General features: G+C 45.8%; 1 protein-coding gene across 1 annotated transcript in view; it reads left to right on the plus strand.

Moving 5' to 3' along the window:
* COL9A3 (collagen type IX alpha 3 chain) overlaps positions 1-15464 on the plus strand; it is an 83106-nt gene that overhangs the window by 50958 nt on the left and 16684 nt on the right. Inside the window, exons 14-25 of the mRNA XM_066624726.1 lie at positions 2531-2587; positions 3601-3654; positions 4384-4437; positions 4571-4624; positions 5475-5528; positions 6408-6461; positions 7262-7315; positions 9317-9370; positions 11925-11978; positions 12706-12750; positions 13046-13099; positions 14700-14753. Coding sequence (XP_066480823.1) covers positions 2531-2587; positions 3601-3654; positions 4384-4437; positions 4571-4624; positions 5475-5528; positions 6408-6461; positions 7262-7315; positions 9317-9370; positions 11925-11978; positions 12706-12750; positions 13046-13099; positions 14700-14753 — 642 coding nt within the window. The remainder of the gene's footprint in view (positions 1-2530; positions 2588-3600; positions 3655-4383; positions 4438-4570; positions 4625-5474; positions 5529-6407; positions 6462-7261; positions 7316-9316; positions 9371-11924; positions 11979-12705; positions 12751-13045; positions 13100-14699; positions 14754-15464) is intronic.

Here is a 15464-nt window from a genome sequence, read left to right on the forward strand (position 1 = left end):
CTGGGAATTGTAGTTTAAGAACATAAGCACAGCCCCACTGCATCAGGCCATAGGCCCATCTAGTCCAGCTTCCTGTATCTCACAGCGGCCCACCAAATGCCCCAGGGAGCACACCAGATAACAAGAGACCTGCAAGGCCTCCTGGGAATTGTAGTTTAAGAACATAAGAACAGCCCCACTGGATCAGGCCATAGGCCCATCTAGCCCAGCTTCCTGTATCTCACAGCGGCCCACCAAATGCCCCAGGGAGCACACCAGATAGCAAGAGACCTGCAAGGCCTCCTGGGAATTGTAGTTTAAGAACATAAGAACAGCCCCACTGGATCAGGCCATAGGCCCATCTATTCCCGCTTCCTGTATCTCACAGCGGCCCACCAAATGCCCCAGGGAGCACACCAGATAACAAGAGACCTCATCCTGGTGCCCTCCCCTGCATCTGGCATTCTGACATAACCCATTTCTAAAACCCTTTCTCTTTCTCTCTTTCTCATAACCCTTTCTCTTCCACAGTAGCATAGCCAGAGGGGGGGCGGCATGGTACTGCAGGTGCTATAACACCATGTAAGTGGCCCGTCCCACTTGCCATAGGAGCCATTCTGGGCTTTTGTTGGAATAAACTCTGTGAGGTTCCTTCTCTCTTGATAGTAACCTACAACACATGGTTGCTGCAATTTCATTTATGGTGCCGTGCACAACATGTGTCACAGTGCCATCTTCCAATCCAAATTAGCCTCTGACTACCCCCCCCCCCCACTGCTGCCTTTTACCAACATTTAAAGAGACTAGAGAACCCAGCATTCCTGAACATCCCATAAGAACATCAGAAGAGCCCTGCTGTATCAGGCCAAAGGCCTATCTAGTACAGCTTCCTGTATCTCGTGGTGGCCCCCCCCCCAGATGCCTCAGGGAGTACACAACAAGAGACCTGCATCCTGGTGCCCTTCCCTGCATCTGACAACCTGATGTAGCCTACTTGTAAAACCAGGAGGTTGCACATACCCATTGTGGCTTGTAACCTGTGATAGACCTTTCCTCCAGAAATTTGTCCAATCCCTTTTTAAAGGAATCACTGGTGAGTCAAATAATAATAATAATACTGGTATTTATATACCGCCTTTCTGGTCATCGGATTACTTTCAAGAACCGCACAACATTTCAGATGGATCTTTCACGGTCTGGTATCACTTCTGGCCCCCAGTTGCCTCCCACGCTGGCTGACAAAGCAGCTCCTTCATCTCTCACTTGAAGGGCAGCCAAGACGCTTCTTTGCACACACACCAAAGAGCAGGTGGAATAACTCAGCTTGTCAGCTGCTTCAAGGTCTCACCATTCACGGAGCTGCCGGTGGCCTCAAACTGGCGACCTTCCAATGTTATCTTCAGGCTAACAGAGGCTCTACCCTCTAGACCAGACCTCCGGCCCTCCTATCCAAATCAGTGGATACAGAGGTCCCACCTGTTCATTTTTGTTCATATTTGCTACCGATAATAGCAATTTTGGACTTACAAAAAAAGCAATTTACAAGCAGCCTCCTGAAACCTAATGCGTTTATAAGTCGGGGAGTAATTGTATACAAGTATTGGGTAGTGGTGAATGTGTCCCCGCCAGGGGGAGAGTCCTCCACCTCCAATCCCCTGCACTCAATAAGTCACTAGAAGCTCTCAGCACCAGCTTTTCTCTCCATCTCATTCCAGTCTGGTCTGTCTGTTCCACACCGCAAAATTGAGGTTCTCCTCACATCTAATTCAGCACTTTCCATCAACTGGGGGAATCAGAATCGGGTGTGTTACCTTACAAGCTCTGATGGCTTTCCCGTTCCAGAGCCACCTCCTTGTGTTCCCCAGCTCAGGTTAAGTGACTGAGCGGGTCTTCCTCAGCTATTAAGAACTAGTTGGACTGTATTCTTGTGTCTAATGACCAGGCACTGCCTTAAGGCAAAACCAGTGGTGGTAGCTGGAGGGGGGGTGGTGGAGCGCTCAGTCCGGTGGGGAGCCTCAGCGGGGCGGGCAAGCGGCCCCTCCCCTCGGAGCCGTTCCCGGCTGGGGGAGCAAAACGGAGCCGTATGGAACGGCTCCAAAGGGAGGGGCCACTTGCCTGCCCCGCTGAGGCTCCCTGCCAGGGTAAGCGCTCTACCCCCCCAGCTATGCCACTGGGCAAAACCATAACGATAGGCATATTTACCAGCAGTCAGAGACACCAAACTCATAGTATCAGGATTCCGTCTTTAAACTAAACTAGTTTCTTTCAACTGATCTTTAAACTGTTGTGTGGATATGTTCACCAGTCTCTGCTTGAGGAGTGGTTTAGCTTTGAACCGTTCTGCAGCTTGAGGCATGGAAGCAGCCCATTTCTGAGTCTTGCACAATGTCCTACAGTTTAACACTGACCCAGCGCGAATTATGCTGTAATTCAGTTAATGATATTTTGAGGGGCCTGAATTTCACCATCCTCCCGAAAACAGTAACAGCAAAGACATGCAGTCTCACGGCTTCTTCCTTCCTGATCCTTTGTAAATATTTTCTTTGTACAGTGCCCTGCTCTCTGTCCACCTGGTCCTCCAGGACCACCAGGAATCCCAGGATTCAAGGTAGGTGAGAGTGAATTTGACCTGTGCCCTATGCTGAGGGCAGGAGGCAGTTGTTGTCTTCATACCAGTAGCGTAGCCAGAAGGGGGACAGCGCAGTAAGTACTGTGGGCACTGCATCCCGCCGTGACAGAGGCCCCTCCCACTCGCCGCCGGAGCCATTCCAGGCAGCAATGGCAATGTGCCTGGAATGGCTCCGATGGTGAGTGGGAGGGGCCTCTGTCACGGCAGGCTACAGTGTCAGTAATTACCGTGCCGCCCCCTTTTCTGGCTATACTACCGCTTCAAGCCTTGTGGACATTTCAGGGCACAATCCTGCCCTTCGCTTGGGTCGGTGCATTTCGTTTATTGTTCATATTTAAAGGCTTCTATAAGTTTTGAGGGATGGCTCAAATTATTATTTGCATCAATAAAGGCAGATTTATTGGTTCGTGTGTGCAGACTTCCTGTCTTATAGATCAGGGATTACTCCTGCATGCAGATAATGTTTCAGACTTGAAAGGGGTGGCAAGTGCAATAAAAATAAGTTATTCAGGAGCTGAGGGGGTAACCACCAAAGATGCTCCTTGCCCAGGTTGCTGTTTGATCTGGGGCCAACCCTGGAGCTATCTGTGGGCTATTGTCATTTTGATGGCTTCCTGCCTCCCCACTAGATATACATCATCATCATCATCATCATCATCATCAGTGGTATCACAGCCCACCTGGTGTTTGGACTGGGGGGAGGGAGTTAGTCTTATTAGTTCAAACTTTATTGAGATTGCCGTATAATGTTCTATGTTCCTTGTAGTGTGGCTCATGGTAAATGATCGACTGTTATCTTGTCTGTGCCTACATTGGCCAGATATTTCTCAAGGGCCCTGGAGATTGCGCCTAGTACACCTATGACAATAGGGGTGATGGTTGTTTTCTTTCCCCAAAGGCACTGTATTTCAATTTCCAGGTCTTTATATTTTGTGATCTTTTTCCATGGTTTCTCCTGAATAGTGATTCTTCTTACACTGGGTTTTTTTTAGGGTCATACTGGTCACAAAGGTGAGCCTGGAGAAGTCGGTAAAGACGGAGAGAAGGTAACGCTTTATTTAAATCACTGGTTCTGTTGCCAATGAAAGCTTCATGGGAATTTGTCTTTAGATGGGGCAGGACCTAGAGTCAATAGCATTATAGGGGTTAGCCTCCACGGTGCGTGAATATATTCCAGCCCCCTGGATAATCACTCTTGTTCCTGAAATAAACTTGATTATGATCCTCCTACCCAAATCCCAATCGTGTAGCCAGGCCTGACTTGGCAGTGCTGCTGCGCGAGGGAAAAGGAGAGAAAAGGCCGCAATAGCATTGGGCATGGGAGAATTGTTACCCTGCACATGCCCAATCTCGCCTGATCTCAGAAGCTAAGCAGGGTCAGGCCTGGTTAGTACTTGGATGGGAGACCGCCTGGGAATACTGGGTGCTGTAGGCTTATACCATAGTCTTTCAAGGCTGAAGGTTGCCAACCATTGGGAGAATTGTATATGCAGGAAGGCCTGTCATAACAGCTAAGACTTATGTGCTAGTACTATTATGCATGCTTGATTTGCCACTCAAAGGTAAGGGTGTACCTGGAGTGGCAATGGATGCAGCTCTGTCTCCTGACCTGAGCTTGCCTCCTGCATCTGTTGTGAGGTTGAAATGAGAACTGAAGGGGTTTGCAAAAAAGCTTCGTGCGTTGTAAAAATCATTGTTGACCCTCTTTTTTTCTTCTTTCTCAAGGATTTTGCCATTGCACATTTTCTCATTCACTCATTCTTCTCTTCTCCCAGGGTTCCTCAGGCCCACCAGGACCTGCTGGACCTCCAGGAAGTGTTGGCTTGCAGGTAAAAATGACTTCTGACCCTTGCACTGCCTTTTTACTGGCCTCACTCCAATGAAGAAGCCAAGATTCTCAACTCTTTCTCTTTTCCTTCCCATCTTAACAATGCTTTGACCTGAATTGCTTTTCTTTCTTAGGGACCACGTGGGTTAAGAGGTCTGATAGGGTCAGTTGGTCCAATTGGTGACAGGGTAAGTTGGCTTCCCTTTCCCTTTTATTTTTCTCAAATCCTTTTACTGCATTTTACTGCCCCAAAGAGAACTGTTTTCTTTCCAGTTATTCTGGTGACTGTTTGTTGCCAAGAGTGGAAGGTGAGACCAGGGCGGTCCTGGTCTGCCCACAAACACGACTCATGGCCTAAAGCAAGCCAGTATCTCTAAACCTTAGTGCCCTCCACATGATTTTCCTGCAATATGGGGTTAATCATGACTGACTTTGCAAGGATGGCAGATGATATATACGAAGTGCTTCATTCTATGAACTTCTTTTTAAAAAAAAAATTGTTTCCTAAGGACAGTTTCATCTTCTAGGCCAGGGGTGCCCAAACCCCGGCCCAGGGGCCACTTGCGGCCCTTGAGGTCTCTCAATGCGGCCCTCAGGGAACCCCCAGTCTCCAATGAGCTTCTGACCCTCCAGAGATTTGTTGAAGCCCGCACTGGCCCAATGCAACTTCTCTCAGCATGAGGGCGACTGTTTGACCTTTCGTGTGAGCTGTGGGATGAGAGCTCCCTCCACTACTTGCTTTTTCACATCTGTGATGCAGTAGTGGCAGCAAAGGAAAGGCCAACTTTGCTTTGTGCAAGGCCTTTTATAGGCATTGAGCTATTGCAAGACCTTCATTCATTCATATAAGTTCATCTTTAATATATTCATTGATGTAAACTTATGTAAATTTATTCAAATTTTCAATGTAAATTAATTCTTTTTTTTCCCCGGCCCCCGACACAGTGTCAGAGAGCTGTTGTGGCCCTCTTGCCAAAAACTTTGGACACCCCTGTTCTAGGCCAATATATTATTGTAATGCTCTACTCTTGTTTTCAGGGCGATATTGGTTTCAGAGGGCCCCCTGGGCTTCCAGGACCTCCAGGGAAAGCGGTAGGTCCCTCTTCTTATATTTTTAAATAGGACTTTTTCCAGTGACTGGGTTAGGCCAACCAGAACTAGGAGCCAAAGCTGAATGGCTGAACATGTGCTTTTCATGCAGGCAATTCCAGGTTTAGTCCCCAGCATCTTCAATTAACAGGATCTCAGACAGCAGGGTTAGAGCACTGCCTACACTTTGGAAAGCTTCTAGTCACAGTGAAGAGTAATGGACGACATCAGCGGTTATGAGCAAGGTGCATGTGGGTGCCTAAGCATTTGTGGTGGTATCTGGCTGTGCCCACCTTCTCACCTGTGGCTGCCCAGCCCCCACTCTGTCTGCCAGGCAGGATGGTGTGGAAGAGATGGTAGGAAACCCAATCCTACTCAATGCTGGTACGGTGGGGCCACTTGGCTCATGCGGTATCCAGTGCTGGGAAGGAAAATCATTTCCCCACCAAAAATCATTTCCCATTCATACAATTTGTCCAGCCACCTGTTTTTTTTTATTTCAGAATGAATGGAACCTGAATTGAATGGGCCTGGTTCGCGGTCCATTTGTTGTGAACATGAATGCCTGCTCCTGACATGCACCCAGTGTTCAGCACATTTTCAAAGTGTCATGTCCTTACATTTACAATGTTACAACGTAACATCAAATTTTCCCATAAAAGATGTTAGGCATGCATGACATTGAAATAATAATGCTCGGGCTGTTAGACAGGTGAATAAGAACAGTTCTCACCTAATGTTTTTCACCTAGCATAGTGTTAGGTATACATGTCAAAAAGAGTAATAAATCCTTACTGGGATTGAGTGGGCCAAATATGAATTGGCCCTTGTTTAGCACACCAAGGAAGGTGACAGGTAATGATTTCTGCTTAATAATTTCAGGGACCTCGTGGTGACCGAGGACCTCAAGGTTTCAGGGGGCCCAAAGGGGATACAGTAAGTACAGTGGATGTTCTTTTTATCAAATCTGTTTGGGTCTAGAACTATCAGGCCACTGCTCCAGCAGCTGTACTGTCTGCCAGTTGGTTTCCGGACCCAATTCAAGGTGCTGGTCTTGACCTTTAGAACCCTATATGGCTCGGGGCCAGGGTATTTGAGAGACAACTTACTTCTGTACAGTCAGGCTCATCACCTCCAGTCATGGGAGGAGGTTCTCTTACAGGTGCCATCACCTATGGAGGTGGCAGCCAAAAACAGGGCCTGCTCAGTAGTGGCACCAAACTTATGGAACTCCCTCTCTCTCAGTTTATGAACTTAGAGGCTTTCTGGCCTAAAGAAATTTATTTTTAGATTAACCTCCTGAATCATGTTCTTTTTTTTTTTTAATCTGGGTCTTTTTTTTTAATCCGGGTCTTTTAATTCCATGCTGTTTTAGATGTAACAAGCTTTGCCCTTTCCCAATGCTGATGATTTTGTGTGTTTATGACAATGTTGAGGTGGTTTTTAAAGTTTAAGGTTACTTAAGATTATTTTAATGTTATGTATATAACTTCTTGTTTTAAATATGGTTTTTATGTTTGTAAGTGGCTTTGTGTGCCTCTTGGAGAGAAAAGCGGGGTATAAATGTTGTAAATAAAATTACAAAACTTCACTGCCACCCCGGTGAGGAAATATTTGTATGGATAATTCCTTTCAGGCCATAAGTATCCACTCTGAACCAAGGTCTCTTTGTTTTGCCTGATTGTATCTCAGTGTTTATCACCACTTGTTGCTAATTTTTTGTCCTCCATTTCTAGGGTGTATCTGGACCAAGAGGGACTCCAGGGGCTGCTGGACCCTTAGGAGAACCGGTAAGTCTTTTAAAAAAAAAAGAATTTGCTGTACCTGTGTTTTGAGGCCAACATACCCTTTATGTATGGTGGAAATACAGTGAACCTTACAGTGTGGGTTGTTTTGACGTTAGTCAAGCTCCACAGTAAGCAATGACACATGGTGCAGCTCTTCCTGGATTGCATCACTTCACACTACAGGTGGGGAATTGATATGCTTCAATGCTTCTCCTTTGTGGAAAATTTTCTGCACAGAAAACTAACCTTGCAAACATTAGAATTCTAATCCATTCATTTTCAACCTGCTGGGAGATACCGCTTTTTTTTCAAAGTTAGTCTCATTTTTAGTATGGGGAGGATTGAAATAAGCCTTCCTCCCCCACAGTCTGAAGTGGTACAGTCCAGCAAGTGCTGCTCCATGCAATTTTTCTCTCTGTGTAGCTCAGCTCTCTGTCTCTCCAGTCAAGGCTTATACAGAAGGCTAAAGTGCTTAAAGACTCTCTTGCAATCCCTGTTGGGGAGTTTCAACAATGGGTTATTTTATAGCATAAGAACATCAGAAAAGCCTTGCTGGATCAAAGCCAAAGATCCACCTAGATCAACATATGGATTCCCACAGTGACCTACCAGCTTCCTCTGGGAAGCCTGCATGTAAGAGAGCAAGACATCCTCCTCTCCTGCCATTGCTCCCCTGCAACTGGTATTCAGAGTTAGACTGCCACTGGATCTGGAGGTAATACATAGCTATTATGATTGTCCTTCAGCAAGGCTCATTCTTCTAGATCAGTGGTTACCAAACCCCTAGAGGGAAGGTTTGGCTGCTGCTACCAAGCGGCTTGTTTCTTACCTGGGAGACAGCGCTGGCCTCTCATAGGCTCCTGCAGGCTTGCAGTACTTCTGATCTCCTCTGCAGCTGCTGTAAAAAGCCCTTATCTATCAGCAGCAGCTACTTCTGGTTTTTCTTGCAAAAACCTGAAGTAGCTGCCTTTTGGAAATAAGGGCTGTTTACAGAAGTCTTGGAGGACATCAGAGGGGACTGCAAGCTTCCAGGACCCTGCAGGAGGCTAGCGCTGCCTCTCAGGTAAGAAACAAGCCTCTTGGTAGTGGCAGCACTGCAATCACTGTGGAACAGGGCCACACCCCTTAAGGGCAAATGCCCTGCTTCAGGTTCCCCTGATGGGTCACACCCTACCAGTTTTGGAAGCACTGTCCTAGATGCCTCATACTTTTATATTTAATTATGCTTTTAGCCAGTTTACCTAGAACTGATGTTAAGCTGACTGGCCTATACTTTTCCAGATCTCCCATGCCCCAATCCTTTTTTTAAAATAACAGTACTACATTGGCTACCTTCCAGTTCTTGGGCAAAGAGGCCATTTTAAAGGACAGGTTACCTTTTTAAAAAAAAAAAAAAAAAGATTTGCATTTGAGTTCCTTCAAGCGTGGATGCTGTCTAGATCTAGGAATGTGTTACAGTTTAATTAATTAATCCTTTTCTCTTGGCTACTTGAATCAAACTCCATCCCTGAGGAGGTCACTTCAAGCCTGAGTATTTGCCCAAAGTCTTCTGTACTTGAAGACAGATGGAAAGGATTTGTTCAGTTTCCCTGCACTCTCCTTATCCTCTTTAAGCTTCCATTTCATCCCCTTGTTATCTGATGATGTTAGATCATCATTCCCCATTTTTCATTGCATATCCCATTTTTTCCCCATTTTTCAATTTGGTCTGCCTTAGTAATTGTGGCAGAATTGAGGGTGGCAGTGGTGGTAATTTTTCTGGATAAATTAATTTAAAGGGGGAAAAAAGGCACAATTTTGTTTGTGGCATCAAAAAATGATGCAAAATAATTTGCTTGGCCACTCCACTTTTGCTTTATGAGCTACCATGTCCATACTAGGAAAACCAAGCCTAAAACTCCATCTCTTTGGATCACATGGGTAGACCTATCTATGTTCTTCTCTAATTCCTTCTCTCCCCCCCCCCCCCCCCATTCAACATGGTATCATCTTGCATTGTTTCAGGGCATGCCTGGAAAAGACGGGAGAGATGGAACACCTGGACTCGATGGTGAGAAGGTTTGTAGTCCTATTTAAAAACACTTTCGAAAAGAGGCATTTAGGGCATAAGTACACAAGAACTGCCTTGCTGGATCAAGGCAAGAGTTCATCTAGCCTAGGGGTTGGCAACCTTTTTGTTTAAAGGGGTCGGACATGCAGCAGCGACATCATCACATCACTGCCAACTTCTGTGTTGCTAAACACCTGGAAGCAGCTGCACTGGAACTCAGCTTGGGAGGCAAAACTTCTTGCTCAGTTTGCTGTGTGCCGGATGGGTAATTGTGGAGCCACCCACCCGGATTCGCAGACTCGCCATACCGCACAGCAGTATAGGGTCTCCACGAGCCTGGGCAGATGGCTCCACCATTCTCCACCTGAGATGGGACATGATAGCACTCTTCAAATATCTGAAGGGCTGTTGTATAGAAGAAGGGGCAAATTTGTTCTCAAACACCTCTGAAACTAGATCCATTGGGTACAAACTACAAGAGAAGAGATTTCTATTGGACATCAGGAAAACATTCCTGATGGTCAGGGCGATTCAGCAGTGGAACAGATTGCCGACAGGGAGGGGAACTATCCCTCACTGGAGATCTTCAAGCAGAGCCTTGACAAGCATCTGCTGGAGATAGTCTAGGAGGATTTCCTGCTACATGCAGGGGGTTGGACTAGATGACCTTCTATGTCCATTCCTACTCTAGGATTCTATCTGGCACAAGGTGACTTGGGCAGTTGGCTTCACTTCCCAAGCTGAACTCCACTTGAGCTGGATGACTTTGGCTAGAGGGCAGTAGGTTGCTGGCCCCTGTTCTAACCTAACCCTCAATTATCATCATCCAGATGCCAGATGATGGCAGGATATTTTGGAAGCAGTTATCCTTTGTTCGTTCCAGGTGTTCTGCATACGCAGACTTCCAAAAAGATGTTTCTGACCTTTAACAAAAGGTTTCAAAATAGTATTGAAGCAGAGCTACACCATGTACTCTCCGCTGAACCACAATGATAGTGACCACCCCCTGCCGATTACAGACATGGAAGCCTCACTCCTGGCTTCCCTGTTAGTTTAATCCACTGTCAAGGAGGCAGTTTGAACTGCCCCTCTGCATGCACTGCTATACCTACTTTACAAGTAGCAGGTACCTCTGTGATTCTCATGGGACTGGTTCAGCGTGAAAAGCATTATCTGAACCAGCTCAATTTCAGTTTTCAGGCTGAAATTAGCACTGTCAGTGGTGTGGGAATTTTATGCTGGAAAGCACTTGGATGGTGTGAATATCCACATTTTGTTTATCCAGTTTGGCATCGGCTGTTGCCTCCTTTCTGGAATAGTCACATGGTTTATTTTACCTTATCAGGGGACATATAATGAACAGGATTTGTTCCTGGAGGAAAGCTCCCATTGGCATCAATTGCAGTTGAATAATTGGATGGCAGTCTGGATCACAGCTATGGAAGGGGGGAAAGGGTTATAGCCCCTCCACTGCCATGCTGCAGTCATGAGCTAGATCAGCGATTTTCAACCTTTTTGATCTCATGGCACACTGACAAGGCACTAAAATTGTCAAGGCACACCATCAGGATTTTGCCAATTGACAAGGCACACTGCGCTGCTAGTGGGGAGCTCACAACCCCATTCGCCTTACTAATAAATGATCTTCCCCCAAATTCCTGTGGCACACCAGTGGACCACTCACGGCACAGTGGTTGAAAATGGCTGAGCTAGATTGTTATTAAGTAAAGAAATCTAAGCAAATCAGCTCAAATGACATGGATAACTTAATATATAGTTGACCCATTAATTTTTTTAAAAGGGGGGGTGTTTATCTGTGCTATAATGCAGTTACTGCCATGCCTGAAAAGCCTCTTATGTTTATGAATGGTAGTCTGCCTTTTGACTCTGCAATGCTGGTTGCTTGACATGAAAGAAACGTATTGTGAACCTCCTTGAAGTGTGTCATATTCATGGAATCCCAAAAGAAAAATCAGGGCAACTCTGCACAAAAAGTACAATGGGCTATACTGTCTGACTCTATAGCGGTGGTCCCCAGCCTGTGGTCCATGAGACCCTGAGAAGTGGTCCGTGAGGTCTCAGGAAAAAAAAAGATCACTTTCTATCACTTCCTGTGCTTCACTGAGTGAGTGCTCCTCCACAGACCACTGACGTGTCCACTGTGACTGCGGGCAGTCCTCTACCCTCTCTGGTAGTCTATGGAGAACGCTTGCTCAAGAGATGCTTCTTCGCAGACCATCAGAGAGGGTGGAGAACGGATCACCCATAACCACAGCTGGCACTTCCGGTGTCTCACTTATCCCCTGGGTACCAGGAGATACCTATACTGTGCTTTTGTTAATTTTAAAAATTATTTCATAATATTAATAGTGTTATTAGAAATAAGTCTTAAAAGGGTTCGTTATGCTAGTAATGATTTCTGCAGGGCCGTGAAGGAGAAAAGATGAAGTCAGATGTGAGCTCCTTCTCCCCTTCCCCCTCCCACACTGTAAATAATGGTCACAATATATACTGTTGCCCTCTTTCAGCAAATTGCCCATCTGACCTTCTTGCCGTTCACAGGGTGATGCAGCTCGGTTTGGTCCTCCGGGAGAAAAGGGGCCAAATGGACTTCCTGTGAGTATTCCTCCTGTGAAAATCACAAGAGCAGCATGAGCATTGGGTAGTCCCACTAAAGTGGTTAAAAACAAAGAAAAAAAGACCCAAGGTATACTGATCTGGGAATTATGGTAACCCCTCTGCCCTCTTAAAAATTAAGGAGGACCACTGTGCAATCCTGCCTGCAGCAGGTCTCAGAGGACTGAGAGTGAAACCGTGTGTGTGTGTGTGTGTGTGTGTGTGTGTGTGTGTGTGTGTGTGTGTGTGTGTGTGTGAGAGAGAGAGAGAGAGAGAGAGAGAGAGAGAGAGATCCCATAACGACCACTCATGCAGAGCTGCTCTATGTTCCTAGAACCTACCTCACAGCATTGAAATCACCTCTCTGACAGCTGTTGCAAGAGCAGGGACCCATCCCCAAATGACCACCAAAGTAATTTTACTGAATCGGCAGCCATGGAAAGTCAATGGAGTCTCAGTTCTCCTTAAAGGCCACTAGATGGCAGATTCCAATAGTGTTGCTGGGTGGGAGAAGTATAACATGACCATTAGTGAGTCTATTCTCACTATGTGACTAGTGAATATTGTGCTCTGTGCAGCTAACCGGTTTTATTTTCTAATGTTTTTGTCAAAGACATTGCATATATTTCTTTAACCATTTCTTGGTTCCTAGGGCACTAAATGGCACATTTAATTTTGCATGGAATCTGTGTATTTTGTCATTGATGGCACTTTTTTTTTCCATCAGGGGCTACCTGGAGGAGCTGGAATGAAAGGTGAAAAGGGTCAACCGGTATGTAAATCCACTTAGTGAATGGCCTTTGGTTTGGAACTTATGAGTTTGTATCCCCTTAAAAAAGTACTTCTTGCTGATGCTGCAGAAGGATCCCCAAGTGCTGTCCTAAGTGGCCCCCTTGAGTCTCCTGGTGGTATTACTATGACAGCATCTCCTTTCATGACACTCCAACCTTGTTCGTCTGTAGATGGATAGGCTGAGGAAGTGCATTGACTGGATGGCTAATTTCGCAAAAGAGAAAATAAACCTATAGGAAATACCTGACCATTTTTGCTTCTCCCTCTTCCTGTAGGGCAGTCCTGGAGAGATGGGAGAGTCTGGTCCATCAGGGGAGCCTGGTATGCCTGTATGTATCTCACCCATGCATGTGCCATGTTTTGTATGTTGTACCTCCATCAAAGGTTTTCTGCCTAATGATTTTCTATGTTGTACCCTGATCCATAGGTTGCTCAGGCATATCATATACAGAAAAGGGTTCCTTCAATCTCTAGTGTGAGCAGGAAACAGAACCCAGGCCAGGACTATGCAAATAGTGGGGTGGTGTTACAGAGATCATTTGATGGTCAGTACTCAGTGATTCCCATTGACTCCTATGGTACAAATAGCTATCCAGCAGGTATTCAAGGGAGGACCAAACCTATCCTTTGTCACAGAAACTGGGAACACTGTGCTGCAGAGTATCACAAATGGGATTTGTACATATGAGACCCCAGCTGAAATTTCTGCTCAGCTAGTTCCTTGGGTGCAAATCATTCCTTAGTCTGCTGTACCAGATGGAGCTATCATAGCGACCCCACTAAAGAACAGGTTTGGGTCCAGGTGTTTGTCTGCAAGTTGTTCTGAACTCCAGTATCATTGTTTCAGATGCAAACATTGTGATATATGAAAAAATGTATCTCTTCATTACACCTGCAATACAGTATTCTATATTGCTTGGTCTTGCTATGAAAAGTGGCCTGACAAGGCTTGAAAGGGCTGACTGGAATAAGATGAGAATTGTTTGGGGGTGCTAGGAAGGGGTGCTCACATTATCTATGGACATATATCCATAGATAATATAATGTATATTGAAATGCTCTTAAATTGAATATTCTTAAGTAGGGGAGCTTCTGCTTAGTGTAGACCATGGATTCTTAACTGGGGTTATCCATACCCCTTGGGGCTATGGGATCCAAATGATGGAGGTATGGGACTTTATCTCCGAACAGTTAAAATTAGCTTTCAGCATTATCAATATGGATTGAGATTTTCTGTTCCTAGCTATCCATATGTAAAGTAAAACTAAGCTATTGATATCTTTTGAAGCCACACTGGTACCTACTAAGGCTGGTGTTGGTGACAGTTTCAGCAGTCAGGCAAAGGGGATCTGGGGACATACTGGGCAATCCATTGATGGTCTGTAATGGTAAAAAGGTTAAGAACCCTGGTGTAGTCAAATGGGCACTGGTGCTTGGGTGGGTTACTGTGTGCTGTTCCCATTTAGTTCTGTGGTGCTGGCTCAGGATGAACTGAGTCTTGATGCATGCACAAGCAAATTCAGGTGAATTTAAACAGACAAGAGAACACAGAAAGACACGTTGCTTTCTGTGTTGCTTGGGGATTCATATCCCACCCCTCAGCATTTCTACTCCTAGCAGTAGAGTGGAAAAACCATCTGAAATAAGCAAGAACGCCGGCCTGTTGCAAAAGCAGAGCAAAGCCCCTGTTTTGCATGCAGAAGGTCCCTGGTTAAATCCTGTGCAGCATCTCTAGGTAGGGAAGAGGAAAAGACCTGCCTAAAACCCTAGAGAACTGCTGCCACTCAGTGAACTTGGTCTAAGGCAGCTTCATATGTTCCTGGGCAGGTTCATATAGGAGTTGCCAGACCTCTGAGTCTCAAGCCATACAAGGCATTGTTTGACCTCTTTCTAAATTCAAAGCAACTGACTCCACATTGTTCTTTCCAGGGAGAACAGGGTATTCCGGGAGAGAGAGGCAATCCTGGTCCAAGGGGATCTTCTGTAAGTAACCAGAAAAGCTAAGGTCCATCTTTAGAGCATGATTCATCCCGAAACACTTGGTGGCCAGGAAGTTACCTGCTTTGGGGCTTAGCCTGAACGTAAACTCTGACCCTCTATCAATGTTCAGTCTCCAGACTTCTGAAATAGGATGCTTAGGTTCAGAGTACACAAAGCATTCAGAGGACCATGTGGTGTACAGAAGTTTTTTAGTTTTATTTTTGAAATCGTATTCAGAGAAGGTGCACAAATGAGATGAAAGCATGGTGGAGGGGTGGGACAGGGATTTAAAACTTTTCCCTGCTATTGTTTCAATTCCAGCTGAGCACACACACCCCCGCATGCGTATGCTATTTACCAAGGGGGAGCAGAAACATCTACTGTCTCCCCTCGGTTTGGTGCACATGCATCCCCAGCATGCTATTTCAAAACTGAAAAGAAAAAGATTTTGGACCATGTATATTTCCTTCATGACATGTCAGCAGCATAGCTATGGGGGGGTAAGTATTGCAGGTGTTGCAATGTACTGTGCAAGTGGCCCTTCCCACTTGCCATTAAAACCATTCTGGGTAGCGACGGCAATACCCAGCATTGCTGCCCAGAATGGCTATGACGGTGAGTGGGAGGGGCTGCTTGCACGGTGTGTTGGTGCTGCAATACTACCATATCCCCCTATAACTATGCTACTGTGACAAGTAGTTAAGCTCTAAACAC

Source organism: Tiliqua scincoides, chromosome 4, assembly GCF_035046505.1.
Source record: "Tiliqua scincoides isolate rTilSci1 chromosome 4, rTilSci1.hap2, whole genome shotgun sequence".
In the NCBI taxonomy this organism is placed as follows: Eukaryota; Metazoa; Chordata; class Lepidosauria; order Squamata; family Scincidae; genus Tiliqua; species Tiliqua scincoides.